This window comes from Borostomias antarcticus (genome assembly GCF_949987555.1).
Source record: "Borostomias antarcticus genome assembly, chromosome: 16".
Lineage (NCBI taxonomy): Eukaryota > Metazoa > Chordata > Actinopteri > Stomiiformes > Stomiidae > Borostomias > Borostomias antarcticus.
Window position 1 is genome coordinate 8,955,126 of NC_140249.1, and position 22,780 is coordinate 8,977,905.

Below are 22,780 nucleotides of genomic sequence, written 5' to 3' on the forward strand. Positions count from 1 at the left end.
AGTTGGGTTGGCTCTTCACGGTTTGGGTTTCTGCTTGGTTACCCCTGTCGCCCGGTTTGCTTTACGATCCGCCTCTTCCTTGGCGTGACAAAAATGAAGAACGGATAATTGGCCATTTTGGGTTTAGCACATTTATAGCCTATAAACGTTGTCCGCAGCGTACATTTACAGACCTCCAAATGCTTTATGACTCCCTGTCCTTATGTCCACAGCGCCACCGAGCCGAAGCTCTGCTTCCTCTCTGGACATTAGTATTCATAGATATGCTTTAATTACCAGAGTGGCTGTTGTGCAGACACCATTCAGAGGGCGGAATGGGAGAATAATTTAAAGTTATTCAGTATAAGCCCATAAAGACGATGGAACATAATGGCACTGATGAAATGACCAAGGCTAATATTGCACTCCACGTTTGTTATGGAGAGAACATTCCACAAGTTGGGAAGGGCTCATTTTTATTACCCATGATGATAGTTATCCTGTATTAGCTACTGATGGTGGAAACTTAACTTACACATTTCTGATCAATAATTATTCAGAAGAGAGATTATCTTTCTGTAGTTTATTTAACAAAGAATAAGCACATATAATACACAATACAATAACCAAGCTTCAGGCGTGGTCAAATACAATTCTGACAGTTAGGACAATTTACAAGACAGTTATATGCCAATACAATACCGTGACAGCGTGGGAGCAGCATGAAGTTGACGTCAAAGTAAAGTAAAACAGGTGTGAGCTAGCATGCTAACAAGCTAACATGCTAAGCTAAGCTAAAGTGAATGCTAAAGCTAGCGTATGATAGGGAAGCGCACCCGGAACCGTTCAGGATCTTCTTTTATACTGTTTAGTGGGGGTGCTTAGTAGAGGCTGGTCACATGACCTGTAGTTATGGTGAAGAAGCGATGATGGCACAGAACCAGTTCAAGATTAGACCAGCTAGGGAACTGGACCATATCTAATGTCCGATTAAGCAACTTTACAGCTGTTGTTGATGGCTTTCTGCTGACTGAGTCAATCCGAGACCCGAGTTTTACAGAGATTATTGAAATTGGTGAAGTTCTACGCCAATAAAAACCACTACACTACCTACAGTATAAACCATTTGTGGAGAGTTGAATAACTATGCATGTTTGTAAACAATTATTATAAATGATCAGTATATGTTTAGTAGGTATACAAAAAGCCATTGTATAAGGTTGTTCTCAGTGATGCACTGGTATGGGAAATGTTCTTGTAGCGCTTTAAGGATTAGAACTAGATGGACTAGTTTGGAAATATTAAATAAAAAAATAATTAAAACCACAACAAGCCCTCGCTCTATGTAAGCACAACTAGCGATTCATAAAAACAGATTGATGAAAACAACCGTTTAGCGGCAGAACATTTTTTAGAAGCTGCATTCTCAGTGCCCCGTCCGCCGGCATTACATGGATATACTTGGCTCGCCCTGGATTTTAAATTTCTTCTACAGGCCTCCGAATTACACCAAAGTTATCTCGGTGAGTCAAACGGCTTATAATATGCCGTAAATAAGGTCCAGGTTGTCAAAAACGAACCTTCTCCTTTAATACTAATGAAGGCCTTAATCTGAACAACAAGACAGACTCACAGAGCCTGTGGGGCTGTCCCAGGACTGCCCCTGGCCACGCCTGTCCCCGTCCTAGGGCCTCTTCCTGTACCCCCCCCCCCCCGCTTCTTGCTCAGGTCAATGAAGAAGGCTGGCTCCTGAGAGCTTGGGAGGGAGGGAGGGAGAGAGAGAGAGAGAGTGACCCTCTCGTTGGCTGACATTCACTCTCCTACAGGACCATGTGATTCCTGACACACATTTAGAGGAACAGGGCAACATGTCTAGCACCCTTCACCCTGACTCAGTAATTACATAATAATAAATTAAACATTTACTACACTATATTAGTAGTCCACATCATGAGTACCTATGTCTCTGAGTTTGAGGGGTTTGAAACCCCCCCTCTTCCCAGTCCAGCTGATCTCTCTGGCCAGCTCGCAGCATGCAGTCCTGGTCTCCTCCATGATGCTGGAAGGAGTCAGGCCTCATTGAGGTCAGGAGAGACACCCGTCTGGTAGCCTGGCTCACCTCCATCTTCCTCAGCTCTATCTCAATGGCCTGGTCACACACACACACACACACACATATCAACAGGCTATGGTCTCAGAACATCTCTGCTGGTGGCTGCTGCTCAGCCAGGGGTTCCTGCTGGCTCGTCATGTCATGGTTCACTTCCTGTCGGGACAAGAAAACAGATAACCACCCATACACTAGCAGCCTGGCATCAGTGTAGATATCACACTAAAAGCTCATGGTGAATGAATGTGTTTCATGGCCAGACCTGCAGGTGAGCCCGCGGTTGGTCTGCCGTTAGTCGGCCAGTCTCCTGGGCGGCCTCCAGACGTTTCTCCGCCTCTCACATGCGCACCCCGCCCAGGTCCAGCACCTCCTCCCTCAGTTCCGTCTCTCAAGAGCTCTCCTGGAGCTCTTCATTCATCTCATTGATGGCCTGCTGAGTGGGAGTGGGGTCAGACAACAATGGCGTTCTCAGCCAACTTCATTCATCTCTTCCTGCAGCTTCTCTCTCTGGGTCCTCAGTGTCCAGCTCCAGGTTCTTCTTATCTCCGTCTGCAGCTTCACTTGTGCTCCTGGGGGGGGGGGGGGGGGGGGGCTGGCTTGAGAGGGGGCGAGAGAGAGAGATCCACATGGGGAGTTTCAAGTTATTACTTTAAGATGCTGTGCTTTTAAATCCAAAATAAAAATCTAACATTCAATCACACATTTTAAATCATCATCAGTTGAATACACGCTAGCTTGCTAGGCTAGGCAGCCATTCGGTGTTTAGCCAGGCTAGTGACATGACTATTCATGTTATAAAATATACAGAACAATGGCTTTGGATTTGTATGAGGGAAAACTTAGTACACAATTATTTACCCGTTTGACGGTAGAGCAACCATTTCAACAGTTTGAGTTTCAACATAAAAGTGAAAAAGGCTTGCACACTAACAACAGATGATGCATTCGGATGCAAAAAAAAAAAGTGTTTTTATTCTACATAAGTGCAAAAAGTGACAAAGTGATTATAAAATAAAAAAGGAACGTTTCGTTCATCAGACCATCGTCAGCCCTATAGTCCCAGCTGCATCTAATAAGCTTTAAGTAGGCAGGAGTCAATCAAACCAATCAAGGCAATAAGCTAACAGAAAAAAAGGAAAATAAACAGTGTTTCTATATAGCAAGCATGGGAGTACATACCCAGAACCCATTCACATGATTTACATATTGTACATATATATACACACATCATGCACATAGAACTGAAAAATATAGGACTATACACGTGATCAGTAGGACAACAGTCTATGACAAATCCCTAGATGATAGCGCAGCTGTGAGCTAAGGTCCTAGGGAGAATGGGAGAAAGGGAGAAGGAGAGACCATTAGCCTATGAGAAGTATGAAAAGGACAACTCCTCATTAAGTCCATCGGGATGCAGTGTCTTCATATAAAAAATCAATTTGCACTCAGATTTGAGAAGTTTTAGATCAATTTCACCCCCCCTAACGGTGAACTGGTAAAACTGAAAAACATGGAAAGATATTATATTATTATAGAAATGACTGTCGTTAGTCCCAAACAAACAGACTTGCGTAATGTGGAGTCATTGCATTGATCGATGCAGTCCGTTCAAATAGGCATCAAAAGTAGGCCTATTTAAAATGACCAATTATATCTTCAAATCCAATTCATGCCACCTAGCCTACAGCCGTAATTCAAAGTAGCAAAGGTGACAAAATAAAGTGAAAGGCTGCCCAGTGGTGCTTGTGCAGTCCCGGACATCTATAGAGAATGCAAATCATGAAAGCCTAAGCTTATAGATAACAAAAAGGTATCGCATACCAAGGTAATCTTGTGAGGTGCCGATCACTGGAAGAACTGGTCATAAAACATAAGGAAAAGTGTTGCACACTCTGGCTCCATATGCAGTTATTTTATTTGGACGTTTGGGCATGTTGGCCCGATAGATTCTGAAGAAGGCCAACAGGCCGAAAAGTCAAAATAAATAATATAATGACCAGAATTGCTCCCGTTTGTCCGGGACATTGAAATGTTCCCGGACACATGGACCGACACCGATATTACGGAAATGCTGGTTGGCATGACAACTGGATTAGATGCTCCATGGTGACCACAGTTAACTGTTGGAGGTTTCCCTTCTAATCTTGGCCTTTTCTCGCTGGTGACTTGCCTTTTATAGGTTTTTGTTCCCGCCCTACGGAAGTAAGAACGATGGGCTCAGATCTTCAGAATCCATTATAGCTGTTAGACCTAGGTCTAGCTGTAAAATTTACTTGCATGATTCGAGACAAATCCTCTCAGGGCTCAGGGTAGTCCCAAACGGAATTGCTAGGTCCACAAGTGCGCCACTGCCACCACTTTGCGCACTTTAACCGCACTTGGACTGTGCTGCTCTCCTTATGCGTGTGTGCATGTTCACAATTCAGCAGCAAGACAAACTCCATTCAAATAAGTACGGGAGTCAGGATATACTGTAGCTTCCAAGCACCTGGTGCTTTATTGGCAGTACTTTCATAGACATATGACTCAGAGTGAAACTGTGAGAAAGAAACTAAGAATACAATAAACAGGATGCCTAATAAAATCAAATAGTACCTTATAAGCTCAAATACAGTTTCTGTAACTCTACGATTAAAGACAAGTCAATAGAAACAATACATTACATTAAGTATTAGCTAGCATACTACAAACTCCTTACCGCCCACATAGTTTGAGGCTATAGCTAGCAAGGAAAAGCAAGTTAGTTAAGCTAACAATTAGCTAATATAGAAAACATGGCTTAGAAAACATGTTTTGCCGAAAATAAAGATAATACATCCCTCCAGGTTATGGGCTAAACAAATGCTCACTGACGATGCTGTTGAAGACATAAACAAAAGGCAAGATTGCAGCAGATTGTTTCCGTTAAACATTCAAACATGACAACAGAAAAAAGGCAGAACTAAGCTGACTTCCTGTAAAAGTGAATGACAAACTAGTGTCAACTTAAGAGTCCATTATCAAAATAAGCGTCTCAGGGAGGAAACGCTAATTCACTAAACCTGAGGTCATAACAATGACCAACACACAGCAGTCAACACAATAGCCTATAGTGCAAGTTGCAACTCTACAGACTCTACAGTCAGTGAGAGTGACCAGTCTGGAGAACTGAGTGTCTTTCCACGGACCTTTTAATATCTGCAAAACCGGAGGTTAGCGCCTTCCGTCAACTTGTTGTCTTTTCACTGCTAGCTAACATCAGCTAATGTTAGACTGATGATTCAGATGATAAAAATGATTATATTACTAATGACTTAGCTAGCTAGCTAGCTACTGTAGCTAAATGATATGAACTAGCTACTGGCAATATGTAGCTAAACTTATAAGCTAGAGTGTAAGCTACGTAGCTAGCTAGCTCTAATGTTAGCTAGATCGCTACTCGGACACATCAGACTAATGGGTTTAAAAGCTTCAAGCATCCACAGGAAAAAGCATATATTAAAAGATTGATCGCAGGTTTTATGAATCGTTTAACGAATTGTTAATTCAAATGAAGATCGATTTTGAATCGTAAAATTGATTTTTTCAACCCAGCCCTATTGGTTCTGTGTATATAATACATCTTAAAAATAAACTTTCTGTTTAAAAAAAGCATTTGCTATTATTTAATTATCTACAAATTGTTTATGAAGACTTATCAAGCCTTAAAGTATGAAGTTGTTCAGATGTTGGTCAAATGTATGATCTCTCGTTTTGTTACATTTCTAGTCCTTAAGTTAATGGTGACAGGTTCGTATGGGCTTTACACAGTCCCTCAACATTGCTCTTCTTATTGTAGGAGGATTTATCACTGCAGATCAAACATACCGGCCACCCAGCTGTGACAGGACGATACATGGCTGCATTCCAAACAAAACCCTGAGACTTTATGCACTTGACATTATATTCATATATTCAAAGGTGTCAAGGTAAAACATTAAAAGAAACTGTGAATGGTGTGTAATATTTAATGTCTAAGCAAGTTAACCCATCATGACATGTGGAGAATTGCTAGAGGCTTTAGCATCATGATTCAATTAACCCGTTCACTACTGCTCTTATATTTTCCAAATGACACTATATCCTCAGGATATATTCAGTAGATTGTCATTACAAACAATGCTTAATTGGAAAATATGTTAAGCAGCTGGACAACAAGGACATTTATTTCATAAGCTGTAAAACCTCAATCTTTGGAGAATATGTCCTTGGGAGGTGGAGTGCGCAGTGGTGAAAGGTTTAATTCTTCAGAAAGTGCTTCACAACTCCACATTAAGCACTACCAGCTATTATATTGAACCACATCAAGCGGCAGAAGTGTCTACTGGCTTGCTGCAGAAACATAGCTCTGTCAAACACTAATAGTTTGCAATAATGGACACCTTTTGTTAGACAGGAAAAAGGTTGAAAATAACGGTTAACATAGTCAAATATGATATCCCACTGTAGTGTTGGCAGTAGCTGAAATAAGAATTAACTGTTGTCTCCAATCGTGTAAGTGAACAGTTAGTTATAAGTAGCCTACCGTCGCTGAGCGAAGTCAGAAAGGATGGGATTAGGTATTCAGAGGACATTAAGATGTTAAATAAATGAGGAGCCTGAATGAGGATAAATGGCCAATGAAAGCTCTGTCCCTGGTCACTTGGTGAGTCATCAATTCTCACCCACTTCACATGTAGTTGGTGGGAAAACCAGATGACATCCAGATCTTGAAAAGGCCCATGGAGTCATATCTCACCCTCATTTGGCGACATGTGGAAGTGTTAAGTATGTCAGCATGTGTGCCAAGTGCACATTTGCCGGCATGTACTGTATGTGAAACTGTGGCCCCCTGCTGGAACTGCTGCCTCCGCGACCCGACCCCGGATAAGCGGATAACGATGGATGGATGGATGGATGGATGGATGGATGGATGGATGGATGGATGGATGGATGGATGGATGGATGGATGGATGGATGGATGGATGGATGGATGGATGGATGGATGGATGGATGGATGGATGGATGGATGGATGGATGGATGGATGGATGGATGGATGGATGGATGGATGGATGGATGGATGGATGGATGGATGGATGGATGGATGGATGGATGGATGGATGGATGGATGGATGGATGGATGGATGGATGGATGGATGGATGGATGGATGGATGGATGGATGGATGGATGGATGGATGGATGGATGGATGGATGGATGGATGGATGGATGGATGGATGGATGGATGGATGGATGGATGGATGGATGGATGGATGGATGGATGGATGGATGGATGGATGGATGGATGGATGGATGGATGGATGGATGGATGGATGGATGGATGGATGGATGGATGGATGGATGGATGGATGGATGGATGGATGGATGGATGGATGGATGGATGGATGGATGGATGGATGGATGGATGGATGGATGGATGGATGGATGGATGGATGGATGGATGGATGGATGGATGGATGGATGGATGGATGGATGGATGGATGGATGGATGGATGGATGGATGGATGGATGGATGGATGGATGGATGGATGGATGGATGGATGGATGGATGGATGGATGGATGGATGGATGGATGGATGGATGGATGGATGGAATGTGAAGCTGAATGTCTATGTGTGGATATGTGTTTGCTAGAGAGCGAATCTTGCAAAGGGAATGATAAAATGCTATCTGTGAGTTAATAAATAAGTACACTGAACGCTCTGTTTCAGAAAAGGAAGTCGAAAGCTTTGAAGCGTTGAACGGAACTAGATCTTTGAAAGTCCACATTAAACATTGAAGTACAGTAACTGTATCACCATACCAAGGCATGACAATTCATTTTCTACAAAAAAAAATGTAAATGTAGTTACGAAAGCTACTGCAGTGAGAAAACAGCTAAACATCAGGTAGAGTTGACAAGGTCACTCGGCAGATATTAGCTTCAAAGAAGGTCAGATAAAATGACCCATTAACAAAGCTTCAGCAACGCAATGCAGTGTCACGCCTCACTGTGCGTGCAGACATTCTATTGCTCTCACTACGACCTTGAACTCAAACTCTCCTAATCTCATTGCTGTTCAAGGTCCACAATCACACTTGGCGGCGGAAATCAATGTTTTTGCCAAACAGCACATTTTAATGACACCAACACTATTACCTTTACTGTCGCTAAGTGGCGGGGAAGTGTCTGTTCTTAATGTGGTTTGAAAGCAGGTACAGCCTCCATTTTAAAGCAGCCCTAATGTAGTAGCACTTCTATGACATCTCATTAAGTAGACTTCCTGTACTGAAAGTCCCACATAATTTCAAAGGACACTAACTTCTTTGAAAGTATGAAATAATGGCTTCATTTTCTCTAGTTCTGAGCCCAGTGTATGTAATGAATACATGTATTGGTCTCAATTACACATACAATATTGTGAGTTAAGGTACTGGGTTATGTGTTCATTGCTTCCCCTCTTAGTTGGGTCATCTGTTGCACTTCCGTGACTGTGAAGAGCGAAGGTCCGTTTCTCAATGGATTTGTCATCTAGGAGGGTTAATAAACTAATTTAGCTGGGGTGTATTTTTTTTAAAAGGTGGGGAAATTTTGTGAGAGACCAAAATCCAAAAGTGCTGCCGTGGAAATGAACTTTTTTAATGGTTTGACCTACAATGATGCACAATACATGGTTTCAGAGCTTATTTTGGTCAAGGGATACATATTTGGTGTTTATATAATGATTTGACCTATTTTTGACCTTCAAATGCAAGGTGGCTGCCATTGTTGAGCTCTAAAAGGCTTTTTTTTCCAAAATTGTCACAGAGCCTTAATATTAGGCTCTAATGAAAGCTCTGCTCATGATGAGTTGAATAATATACAGTATACGTACACAGAAGTACTCTCTGAGGTCAATAAAGTCAATGTTTGTGTATAAACAACAGTTGCTGATTTGCGGTTTCCCATTAAATACAATAGGAACGATGCCCTGCAGTCTGTTCCTATTTTTTAGATTAAGTGACCCGTACCAGCTAACAAAGGCAAAAGTGAGGACTGAGTCAATGAAGCAAGTGTAGAACATTACCATAAAAGTATTGTCAACATTAAAACTTCGAAGCTTGCGGTAAAAATACACGGGCTGATGGGCTTTTTTATACACAGCATCCACATGAGGTCGAAGGTCAGCTTGTCCTCAATTTTAGTGCCAAGATATTTATACTGCTGGACAGCATCGACAACCTGGTCATTAATTATCACAGGGGAGATAACCGTGGGATGCTTCCTGAAATCTATTGTCATCTCCTTCGTTTTGGATTACATTAATGTCCAAGAAGGACGACTTGCACCAGTCAGTGAATTCCGCCACTACAGGGCCATGCTCGGGGTCGTCACTACTAAGGAGAGACACGATGACAGAATCGTCTGCAAACTTAACAATATGACGCCCTGCATGCTGGCTTTGGCACTCATTTGTGTACAGTACAAATAAAAGAGGTGAGAGAACACACCCCTGGGGCGATCCGGTGGAGGAAAGAAGAGCGTCTGATAGAACACCATTTATCCTTACACGTTGCTTCCTTTCAGTTAAGAAGTCCATCAGCCAACCTATCAGTCCAAGATCAATGTTGTGAATGCTCTCTAAACAACTTCCCAAGATGTGAGGCTGGATACTGTTAAAAGCTGAGGAAAAATCGATTAAAAAAACTAGTCGCACTAAGGTCTTAGCACCCTCTAGGTGTGTCAGAATCATGTTCAGTAGGGTGCCCGTTGCATCTTCAACAATGCCTGACCTGTATGCAAATTGGAGCGGGTCCAGGTTTACTTGAATTGTGCTCAAGAGCTCATCCTTCACGATCTTCTCAAATATCTTCATGACAAGGGAGATGAGCGCCACAGGCCGATAGTCATTGAGTAACTTTGGGGCTTTATTTTTAGGCACAGGTACAATGATGGAGTCCTTCCAGAGACAGGGAACTTCACTTCACTTTATTATGAAATCCCAGAGGGCAATTGATTTGCAGGGAGCAGCAACATCAACAACACTGATACATTAAAAGTCAAAAAGACAATACATACACACATATTCACACACTGGTATAGTTACCATTTACAATTTAGTTACAGTTGACAGGACAGGATAACGCAGTGGGCTCTGTAGGCCTAACCTTACTAAAGTCCTATCTACGGTAAAGTGCGAGTGCCTGATTGGTTTAGCCCAGGCATTCCCAAACTGTGAGGCGGGCCTCCCCTGGAGGGCCCCAAAGAAATTCAGGGAGGCGCGGAGGGATGGTTGGAAAAAATTTATAAAAAAAATAAGGAAAACATGTTTTTAAATATTGAAATGTCTATGGTTTTTGAACCAATGAAAGGTGATTTTAAAGGTCAGAAGATCGAAATAAATAATGGCAGAGATGTATACTAAATTTGCGGATAGTGCAGAGAGAGCCTCCCCCCGCAGGCATGAATGTATTGTGCGAAAACGTCATAACGTTAACTAGCAACATGTGCCACCGAGCTAACTTAGCTGTGTAACGTTATGGGCTAGCTAACGCTGCCTTGCAAAATGGACAAATTTGGGGGGTTGGGGGGCGCGGGTGTGTCACTGTTTTCAGAAGGGAGGCCCACATTGATGGAGTTTGGGAACCCATGGTTAAGCCAACCGATGGCCCTAGGAACAAATGAGTCCCTCTGTCTGTTGGTTTTGAGGATCCTTGGTGCCCTGAATCGGACACCAGAGGGGAGAACCTCGAACTCGGGGTACGGAGGGAATGGATTTGGAGTGACAACGTGAAAATAAAGGAGAATACATCAGCCAACTGTTTGGCACAATTCTTCAGTATACGACCTCCGATGGCATCAGGGCCGGGACTTTTCCTTTCCTTAACACTCCGGAAAAGCTTCAGGACCTTTCCCCTGTCAACCTGAACACTATTCTGCTCAGGAGCAGCTTTTTTAAAAGCTGACAGCTCCTCACTAAAATCATGGACATTAAAACGATTATAGAAAGTGTTCAGCTCATTAGAAAGATCCAGATCCCAATCTCCCTAAATGGCAAGCCCGACCTGGATCTTTCTAATGAAATGCCCTCCCATTACTAGGAACAAAGAGAGACATTTTAGTAGAATTGTTATTAATGCCAGAAAATACATGACGTTGTTGATCTACCTTCTTTTCAAACTCCAGTTTCTCCACCTCAAGCCTCAGTTTCTTAATCTGAAGGCTCACTTTTTTTTTGTATCATTCATCTGAATGTCAACCTCCTTCAGCCTAATGTCAGCCTCGAGTTGCCTCTTGTACAGGGCCCTCACATTGTCTGCTCCAACCTGAAACAGACATTATACACTTGCTTTGAACATTTAAAGGTAGTCCCTTTTCTAGGCTCACTTAAGATGTAAATGCAACTTTGACTTCATTTTGACCCCTTGTGATTCTCTTGGCCTAGACGTGCAGGCTATGGGCTCTGGGAGAGGAAGACTGGCCTCGTCCTGTAGAATTAACATCGTAGCAATGGAGGCAACTGATTCATTTGTAGATGTAAACCAATGTAAATCAATCACAGACAAGTGTCCACACTCACCATCTGTTAGGACCAACAACACTCTCTCTGAGCATAAAGACATGGTGGTGTTATCTACTGGCTCCAACTGACTGAAGAAGACCTGTCAATGGTCTATTTAATCCATGATGAGCAACCACAGACCTATTGGTTGAACAGGTATAGATTATGATGTATAGGGGCATCCCTATAGTCTACCATGTACTGCATGTGTGGGATTCATGTTAGCGTTCTGCATAAGATTGGACACAATTTGTTATTGTGTTGTTTTGTTATTTTACACTTTTGTAATATATCTGATGTCCATTCATATAATCTGTAATGCAAATGTACTTAAGATAATAGATGGTCACTTTGAGTCATACTCTGACAGGCACTAGTGGGCCAGCTCAGTGGTCTTGAGGCAAGGCAGTGTGTACCACGTTGACTCCAGAGCTAGCATCCCTACAGCCAGTTTGCTGATGCACAGCTGTCTCTGATATCAGGCAAGCAGCATGATGTACAAAAGTGATATTTCTCATACAATTGAGATGTGTAAAAGGTTGAGGGTTTTAGTGTAGCCATGGTGAAGGGCAATGTGGAGGTGTGTGCTTACAGAATCCAGACCGGTGAGTTGACAATGTTACCGTGAGAGCAAGCTAACTAGCTACAATAGCAAATGTAGGTGACACAGGGGTCAAATTGTTGCTTACTTCTGTTGTGTTGTGGCTGATTTGTGTTGTGCCTTTTTTTGGGAGGTTGCAACTTTTTTTTTAATGTGTTGCACCTTTTTAATGTGCATTTTTTAATGTGATGCGCCTTTTTTAATGTGTTGTGACTTGAATGTGTTGTCACTTAAAAAAAAAAAAAAATGTTTTCACTTTTTTAAAGTGTTGTGACTTTTGATTTGTGTTGTCACTTTTTTAATGTTTTGTGCCTTTTTGGAATGTGTTGTGTTGTGACACTTCAGGGCCAGAGTAGAATTTTGACTTACAGTCATTCATATACGCACACATTGATCTGGCCAAGTGAAAGAATAACTTTTAACTCAAATAGTGACAAATTGTCAGAGGAAATAATGTTCACACACTTTTCATTCAGACTTTTCTTTCACTCTCCCATGAAGGGTAGCCCCAGACCGCTCTTAGCCCTGGAGGGGGGAACAGCAGCACTCAGTCAATAAACTAAAGCTACATTTTGTGCACATTCAGACTCCACATGACACCCAAGCTGAACCTTTCTCACAGCCAGGGTTATCGTTCTAAAAACAGCAGTACATTAAACCAACCCCCAATGGCACTTTGATTTGAGAAAGGCTGACCTAACCTCCTACATCTAATTGGTGAAAAAAAGAGAGTAATGTTTCATTACCCCTGTACCAGTACAGATATGGTACAGTACGGACATGCCTAAAAGACTGCTAAATTGCTGTGTATGTAGCTCAGTAAGCCAGTTGGCTGAGGGAAGACGGGATGCTAATACTGGGCCACTATGTGGGTCTGTTTTAGACAGTACCGGGCCCGCTGTGTGGGTCTGGGTTAGACAGTACCGGGCCCGCTGTGTGGGTCTGGGTTAGACAGTACCGGGCCCGCTGTGAGAAGTCATCTGGAAACTGGTAGAGCCCTGAAAGACAGATAGTCAGTTAATAAACCACTAGGACAACTCTGCAGGTGGACACACTCTGGGGAGGGAGGGAGGGAGGGAGGGAGGGAGGGAGGGAGGGAGGGAGGGAGGGAGGGGGCGGACGGAGGGAGGGAGGGAGGGAGGGAAGGAAGGAGGGAGGGAAGGAAGGATGAATAAAAACACTGGAGATCTGTTGTTCAATTTCCTGAGTGAGACCCCTCACAATGATTTGTTATTGCATCATCAGTTGTTATGACTCCAGTAGCATACTAACCCTGGCACATTCGCTAGGCAATAGGGGGCGTCCCTGTGCGCTACAAATACAAGTACTTCTGAAGCTGTTTACAGCTTTCATATCATCCTGACTTTACCTCAGTAAGATGCAGTGAGACTGTAGGTGTACTGTATACTAGGTGGGTTACCATCCACATTTCTGAGACAACTTGCTTCCCACACAATTGGCTTCCTCCTTTTGATTGTAATGTACTTTAATTTGAAAAACAAGTATTGGAAGCTCCATCCTTTTGCTTAATGGCATTTGTAGGTGTTACCATTTTCATGAAAACCTACATTGTTTTTGAGGGGTCCTATTGAATTTGAATGGTGGATGAAGCTAATAGGTTAGTTGAAAATCACATTATTCAAGATTCAAAAACAAAGCCCACGGTGATTTCTGATGAATGCGATGGAAGGCATGGTGGACAGCATGTGCTGCTTATCACATCACATTTTCTTAATGAGGATGGGAAGTTGCATTGTAAAAAAAAAAAGTCAAACCCCAGCCCAGAAAGTATCATTGGACCATGGTAGGAAGACGAGAGATTTGCAGTGTGAGTTTGATTTGATCAAGACTGTTTATGTTTCTCTTCTCTCATCAGATTCTCGGTGCCTCAGCCACACAAAGTCATGTGACAGACACCCAGGAGATAACCCTGAATTTATGTGGAGCGTGGTGGCAGCTGAGGACCCTGGGGAAGAAGGGAGTGAGAGGAGGGACAAAAAGGGCGGCAGTCCCCAAGGCTGGGAGGAAGGTAAGAATGAAGGTACCACCTTCCCCCTTTGCAGGGGAAGTACATTTTTTTGACCAAGCACAAACTCAACCTGTAGCATAATATGATCTCTTACTGCTGCAGATGTGTTTAGAAGTCATATGATCTATAATTAGAACATCCTGTGTATTGAGAGCCAAATCGTGACTTGATGTCTTAGTAAGGCTGCCTTTTGTACTCCTACTACCACCAAAAGTGATCTAAAAAAATTGAAATTAATGAATAACTGAATAATTTGCTACAGACTCAATAATTATTGTCAATAAAATCATCACTTTAAACTAGGGCTGTCAATGTAATGTGTTCATTAGATTAATTAATTATGGAAACATTAAAACGTTAATAAAAATGTACACAAATGAATCGCCTGATTTAACATTATTGAATTGAGAAACGTAATTTGGACCTGAATGACCCCGTAGGCTACGTCGTACAGTATGTCACGCAAAAGCATCATTGCCTTCACAGATCATGTAATTAAAGGCCCTACGAGGAGTTTCGGGAAGCGGAAGTGCTTTCCGCCCAAAAAGACCACATTTCCCATGAGCCTCCCCGCGCACTGTCCTATACCTTAGCTACCTGAGCCGGGTGTTTTGAAGACGGAACGATGGCCACCGACGAGGTAATTACATAGGTCTTACTAGTTACGTTACTTTTGACAATATATAACGGTATATATTTGCTTGCGCTGTCTCTTGTCGGCGGCGTAGGCTACTGCAGTAAATCGTTTCGTCATTCCAAGGAAGTTCTGGACGACCCGACCAGGAAATAATAATCTAAAAATAAACTACATACAAGAAACAACATTTGTCGAAAATGGACACATAAACAAGTGTGGGTAATGTAGATTCACCCACATTAAAATGAGACTGTTTCGTAACTAAAATAAACTCCTCGGGGTCCCTTTAATTAGATTAGTTTGACAGCCAAACTTCTCTCAGTTTTACAATGTGAAGCCCTCAGGCAGAATAGCAGTCTAAGGGCATTGCAGTGTAGCAAAGACATTGAGAAATGAAATCAAGAGACTATTTCAGCTGGGAATAATGTGTGTAGTTTGCAGCTCCACCAGCCTGAAACATATCATACGTGATCAGGCCTCTAAATCAACCACATCTCCCAGCTTCATTCATTTTCTTAGCCAACCTTTACGTCTGGGAAACAGAGCACTTAATTTCCTGAGGCAATGATAAAAGGGAGAGAGGAGAGATATGCCATGTGTTCTTCCTTTGTTATTACATCCAAGAACTCCCTAAGAACAGCGGAAATGGAAAATGAAATATGTTATTGTGGTCCGTAGGGTGGAATGAAGGCAGAGCACTGAGTTTGGGAGTGTATATTCTGTTGTTGCATGTATACATGTCAATATTATATAATGTAGTACGCAAAGGCTTGAAAAGAGTGGACATCTAAAGAGAAACGGGTGCGTGGAAGTCTGTATTCTTTGAGGTTGTAGACAATGTGTGTGTGTGTGTGTGTGTGTGTGTGTGTGTGTGTGTGTGTGTGTGTGTGTGTGTGTGTGTGTGTGCTAAGGGGTGTCACTAGGAATTCTGGGCCCTCTAAACAAATATTCCAGTGGGCTCCTTAAAGCTGGCCTCTCAGGTGGGCTATGTTCCACAAGTGCTGAGTCAACGAGGCTTCGGTTCTCCCAGCGGGACAGTGCAGTACGTGGGCCAGTAGGCCATCGGGTCAGTGCAGTACGTGGGCCAGTAGGCCAGCGGGTCAGTGCAGTACGTGGGCCAGTAGGCCAGCGGGACAGTGCAGTACGTGGGCCAGTCGGCCAGTAGGATTTTTTTTTTTTTTAAACAAAAAGCAAACTTGTTTTCCTCCTACTATTGGTGAGGACCGCGCAGAGGAGTTGCAACAACTTTTGAAAAACTTTAAACCAGTATGCCCATCCAGAGATGCCCATCCAGTGATGAACTCCAGGTGCTGGACAGAAGTAGAAGTAGATTGGAAACATAGAATGGTTGGTTGGTATGGTCCCAGGAGCATTCTTACCTCTCCGACCTTGAGGGGGAGGACATGCTAACACACTGAGAGCAGGTAGGACACATCGGCCCTCATTTACTAAGTGATCATACCACAGGAAACTGGGCGTACAGTCATTTCCACGCCAAGTTCAACATTTATCAATTTGGACGTGAGCGGAGACTGGGACCAAATCTCACGCCAAGTCTGACTGTGTAGCAAGTTAGAGAATCATGAGACTGATTCTGACTGGCTTCTAGGCACAGCCACATAGGCCTATTCATCACTTCAAAATATGTAGCCTACCCTACGGAAAAATAGAGGACTCTTCTATGTGTCATCCCTAACATAAATGGGTATTCAGACGAGATCACTTTTGTCAAATTTGAACATTTATTATACAAGCGGCATAATACATGCATATGAATTTTTGGCGGTGTGCTCTGTCCGGGGGGCCCCCTGCCTTCCACCGGCGTGGAAAGCACGTTAGCAGGGGGAGGCAATCTAGGTGTTCCCCCCTCAAGAGTGCCACAGGAGGACTGCTGTACATTATAGTCCCTGGTCCCCACGGGCCGACGCTTCGTGGGTTCCGCGGGAGATACAGCCTCGTGTCTCTGCGTCCATGGCGCCCGCCATGGAAAGCCACAGAGACCAGCTAGCGGCTACTCTGGCATCCACCGGCCGACGCTGGTGGAATACCTGCAAACTACCCCGGACAGAGAGCAACGATGACAACAGACGACATCGACATACGCAGGAGGAGCAGGGGAGGAGGTGGGGCGAGCATGCAATGCACAACCAGCAGTAAAGGCAAGCGCGAACAATGACATGTTTTGACAGCTTAAATACATGCGCTCTAGTGAGCTGACCAATGCTATGACAGCTACAGTCAGCTGGTGCTGCGTCATGCGTGACTGATTAACCTCTGCTGACCCCCCGGCCGTGACGTACGTGCCTCGGCTGAATTTGCGTCGTTGACTTCATTTCAGACGAGATCACTTTTGTCAAATTTGAACATTTATTATACAAGCGGCATAATACATGCATATGAATTTTTGGCGGTGTGCTCTGTCCGGGGGGCCCCCTGCCTTCCACCGGCGTGGAAAGCGCGTTAGCAGGGGGAGGCAATCAGGAAGGGGGAACGGCATCTAGCCCCCTGCCTCAATGACGATCAGAGTGGGCCGCGATCGGGAAGACGCTCGGAGGTAACTCAGCCCACTAAGACCGTCAAAGAGTGCCACAGGAGGACTGCTGTACATTATAGTCCCTGGTCCCCACGGGCCGACGCTTCGTGGGTTCCGCGGGAGATACAGCCTCGTGTCTCTGCGTCCATGGCACCCGCCATGGAAAGCCACAGAGACCAGCTAGCGGCTACTCTGGCATCCACCGGCCGACGCTGGTGGAATACCTGCAAACTACCCCCCAAGAACACACCAGCAACTCCGCGGCCCGCATGCGCAGAAGGGTTGACGGAGAGCGCTCTGACTGATGAGCCAGACAACATTTAATAGTGCACCAGCCACATGACCGCCTGAATACGCAATACCCCCCCAACCCAATGTCACAGTCCACTCATAGCTCTCTGGGCATCCAGAATGTCCTGGACTCCGGGCCGTAGGTAGCGTCCATAAGCAGACGAGGACCATCGGCCCATGGACTTCAGGGTAGACACCGGGGCGATGGCGGCGGCGGTGGTTACCGCTCCTATACGGAGGGAGTGTGCAGTGTACCGGACCGGTGGGAGCCCGCACGCCTGGCAGAGGGCGCGGAGTCTGGCGGCAAACCAGGCTCCGGTCATGGGCTTTGCCTCTCTTATGAAGAGGGGCTCCTCCTCACCGGCCTGGGGTCTGCTCGTCAGGTAGGAGCTCATGGAGGACAGAGGACAAAACAAGGTGTTATTGCCTGATAAATAAACGGTCACGCCGGCACCAGCTCTGTCCGCCTTGAATGCTTCAGGTGCAGGACGAAATAGCGCGCGTGCAACGTGACATCTGCCCGAGTGAGGTCGTGCGCGGGGTTGAATGACAATGTGCGTGTAGAATATTCACCGACCTTAAGGAACCCATAGAAAGCTGTGAGAATGACTGTTTCTAACATTAAATACGAGTGACCACCAAAACACCCCTGCCTCAACCGTGCGATTAACCGATGAACGAGCGAAGGAGTGAAGGGAAGACGTATATCCATGCCTTGGGGATGCTCTTCGTGATGCCATTAAGGAGGAGCTGGACGGATCGGTTCCCCAGCAGAGAAACAGTGGAGGGGTCCAGGCATCGCATGTGGAATGAACACCTGCAACAATACTCTTAACCGACTGAGGCCGCAGCCGCCTAGACACGACACAATGAACTATGAATGCTGATAGTATTGAATATTCACAGGCATGACGTTTACATTGAATATGGAGCAGAACGTAGTGGACGCCGGGCCCCAGGTAGCGTTCGTATGCCGACGAAGGGGTCCAGGCAGCGCATGCGAATTTGTACGCCTGCTACGACACGTTCGACCGATCGAGGCCGCAGCCGTCAGGATCCAACACGATGGACAATAAATGCTGAGAAACCGAAACGCTAGCGGGCACATCAAAACGCTAGAAGGTTCATCAAATGTGGAGCAGAACGCAGCGAAAAGAGACCATGCAGTCGCATTGGTCAATGCGGTCCGGGCCAGACCAGCTCTCATGCATCGGGCAGCGGATACAGTAGGGCACGAGGCATCGCTTGGTCCAGAACCATCCGCTGAAGAGGCAGACCAGGCCGGACAGGGCCGCCCGCAGCCGGGCACAGTCTGCAGAACTCTGTAAATCAAACAGGGAAGCGAGTCTGCGATTCGATCGTTGAGCCGGGGACGAGGATGCGTGGAAAAGAATTTCCCCCTGCCCGGACAGCCATGCGAGCAGCGCATGAATTATTGACGAACGGAATGTACGAACGATCATAGTTGATAAATACACGGTGCACCGTTATGCAGAAGAGAAGCGTTTCCTAGACCACTGAGGGGCCCCGCAAAATATTAGTGACAATAGAGAAACTGCACGTCGCGCATAACACCCTATCCATCGTCCAGTCGATAAACCGATCATGTCATGCACGCAGCATTATAATCAGGTGATAAGTCTTTGAAATAACGCAGAGGGCTAAATGCGAAGAGCAATGCAGGATCCCAACGCAGCGTAAAATGACACATCCGACATTGAAGCGTGACCAGCGCAGCATACATCCCTTTTACATTTAGAAATAAAAGCCCGTAAACCCTGCCCCAAACACCGCGGAGGAGCAGGCGACGAACGTAAATGGTGGAAGGAATAAGCACCGCGTTAAACCAAACAGCCAGGATAGTCGCGCACACGCAGCAGATTGCAGAGCATAATGGCTTGTATCAATTGATGACAATGCACAATTTACAGTAGGCCTACGTTGCCCTAAGGAACCATGCAGTAGCCCGATGCTACTGACCCGAACTATTTATAAAGCCAATAAACTGCAATAATTGGTAAGGCATCATCGCCGTCGTTGTCCCCGAACGAGGTTTGGACATGCCGAAGCAATCGGCCATACAAGCCAGCCTACCAGACAGGCAAGACAGCCTTAATATTATTATAATATTTATCGTTCCTTATCTCATTACTTACATTCATTAATTTATTTCTCATTTATCTTTATATTGTTTGTAGCTCCGGAAGCAATTTCGATGCGATCAACGTCAGGTCCCTACCAGAATACGTAGGGGTGGGACGTATACCCACCTCCCATGTCCTCAGGAAAGCGCATTGTGCCGCCTCAGGGCATGAAATGCGCTATAACAAGCTTAGATTGATTGAGGGGGACACAGCTAGCATTAGCCACACCGAACGGCTAACGCTAGCTGTGTGGCGGCACTCGCAATATGGGTGCTAGCGAGTAGAGAGCAGTTCAGATGGAACCCACGGGCTGCAACAATGAATTGAACGCGAGAATCATGAGCTAGTATTAGAAACATGAGCTAGTATTAGAATCATGAGCTAGTATTAGCAATCTAACATAATGAATCATGAGCTAGTATTAGCAATCTAACATAATGAATCATGAGCTAGTATCAGCAATCTAACATAATGAAGCAAGAGCTAGTATTAGCAATCCAACATAATGAATCATGAGCTAGTATTAGCAATCTAACATAATGAATCATGAGCTAGTATTAGCAATCCAACATAATGAATCATGAGCTAGTATTAGCAATCCAACATAATGAATCATGAGCTAGTATTAGCAATCTAACATAATGAATCATGAGCTAGTATTAGCAATCCAACATAATGAATCATGAGCTAGTATTAGTGTAGTAGATTGCTTTATCTGCTAATTCTGTGTCATGCGCACAGTATGTTCCTTACGGGCTTCGGTACCAGAAGAGCAACGATTAAAGTCACACTAAACGTTAGTCCGGTGTCCTTGTATTATTATAAGTATATTACAGTGGCGACGAGAATAGGAGTTTAGAAACTGATTTTTCTAGTAAGAGAAAGAGAAAGGAGTAATGAAACTCCGCGAAATAAAAGGAACCTGCGTCGTTTTCTGCAAGGGAAAGCAAGCGAGTGCTAGCCTGGCTGTTAGCAAGAAACGTTGCTAGCTCACGAAGGACTTTCACTCAGAGCAGAGAAATAATTTTAGTGGTGCTCTGCTGCCGACTAGTGGTGAAAAAGGAACACAACAACCGGACATTCTGCAGGTAAATCTTTCTGCTGAGAAAATAAATAAGAAAAATGTCTGCTATTGGACGGGTACCGGAGTTTGAATCAACAAAGGAGGATTTTGAGTCTTACCTGGAACGTTTTGAGCATTGGCTCGCTGCAAATGAAATAAAAGATGAGAAGAAAGCAAATGTGTTTCTCAGTATTTTGGGTGCAACGGAATACAGATTACTGAAGAGTCTCGTAGAGCCTAAGAAATGTGTGGAACTGACTTATGCCCAGCTCACGGAGGCGTTGTCAGCCCATTTTAAACCTAAACCCATTCTAATCGCTGAACGCTTCAGATTCTACAAGCGTCAGCAGAACCAGGGAGAAGCGCTGGCAGACTACATCCTTGCTTTGAAACGGTTAGCAAGTTCATGTGAGTTTGGACTGTTTCTGGATGATGCTCTCCGAGATCGGTTTGTGTGTGGTCTCACAGGTGAAACATATCACAGACGGCTTTTGACAGAAAAGGATCTGACATTCAAGAAAGCCTGTGATATTGCCTTTGGACTCGAGCTTGCCCACAAGGACACAATGGAGCTATCGGAGCACTCGGAACGTCAGAAGGTTCACCAAGTAGACCAAAGGCGTCCAAAACGCGCTCCCAAGACCCAGTCTCGCTCTCAAGGGAACGCAAAGACACGGTACACCTCAGGCGAAGCAAAGCAAAGTTGTTACCGGTGTGGAAGAGAAAATCACAGGCCGGGTGACTGTAGATTCATCAATGAGAAGTGCCACAATTGTGGAAAGACAGGACACGTGCAGAGGGTGTGTAAAGGTGCAAAACACACAGGAAATGCTCACAATGTGTCAGAGGAAGAGGAGGAAGAGGTAGTTGAGACAGTGGATCTATTCAACATACACACAGTTGAAAAACACAATGATGGAATCTATGTGGAAATGGAGTTAGCAGGAAAACCAGTTAGTATGCAGTTGGACACTGGTGCTTCAGTTACTATAGTTCCTGAACATGTCTACAGAGAAAATCTGAAACAGTGCCCTCTCCAGCCAGCAGCAGTCCGTCTCTCATCATACACAGGGGACAGGATTCCTGTGTTAGGGCAAATACAGGTACCAGTCAGATATGAAGGAAAGGAGTGGACGCTACCCCTGCTCATAGTGAAAGGTGAGAAGACAGCCCTGCTGGGCCGCAACTGGCTGAAACACATAAAACTGAACTGGGCAGAGATCTTCAGTGTGAAAGGTGACAAGCCTGTGACTCCACCTACACTCACAGCCCTGCTGGAGACACACAAAGGACTGTTCAAAGATGGCTATGGAAAGATGGAGGGTTTCCAAGCAAAGGTCAGAGTTCAAGATGGAGCCATGCCTAGGTTTCACAAGCCACGCCCAGTCCCCTACGCTCTAAAAGAATCAGTAGAGAAGGAACTAGAATGCCTAGAAAAAAATGGCATCATCTCAAAAGTGGACCGGAGTGACTGGGCTGCCCCTATTGTGGTTGTGCCCAAGAAAGACCGAAGTGTGAGGATATGCGGGGACTACAAGGTCACAATAAATCAGTGCATTCAGAAGGAAGAATATCCACTGCCCAATGTTGAGGATCTGTTTGCCACCCTGGCTGGGGGTAAGGTTTTCAGTAAGCTTGACCTGTCGTTTGCGTATCAGCAGTTGATGCTAGACTCAGAGTCAGAGCAGTATCTAGTCATCAATACTCACAAGGGCCTGTACAAGTACCATCGTCTGGCCTATGGAATCTCAACAGCCCCTGCGGTCTTCCAGAGAACAATGGACCAGATCTTACATGGCATAGACAACGTGGTGTGTTTTCTGGACGACATTCTGGTGACGGCCCCCACAA

At 44.7% G+C, this 22,780-nt stretch overlaps 1 protein-coding gene across 1 annotated transcript in view; it reads left to right on the top strand.

Moving 5' to 3' along the window:
* Nucleotides 1-22,780, top strand: part of alk (ALK receptor tyrosine kinase) — a gene marked incomplete at both ends in the record, with an annotated part of 479,282 nt that overhangs the window by 204,613 nt on the left and 251,889 nt on the right. The window contains one exon of the mRNA XM_084451093.1: nt 14,109-14,273. Within this exon, the coding sequence (XP_084307219.1) occupies nt 14,109-14,273 (165 nt within the window). The remainder of the gene's footprint in view (nt 1-14,108; nt 14,274-22,780) is intronic.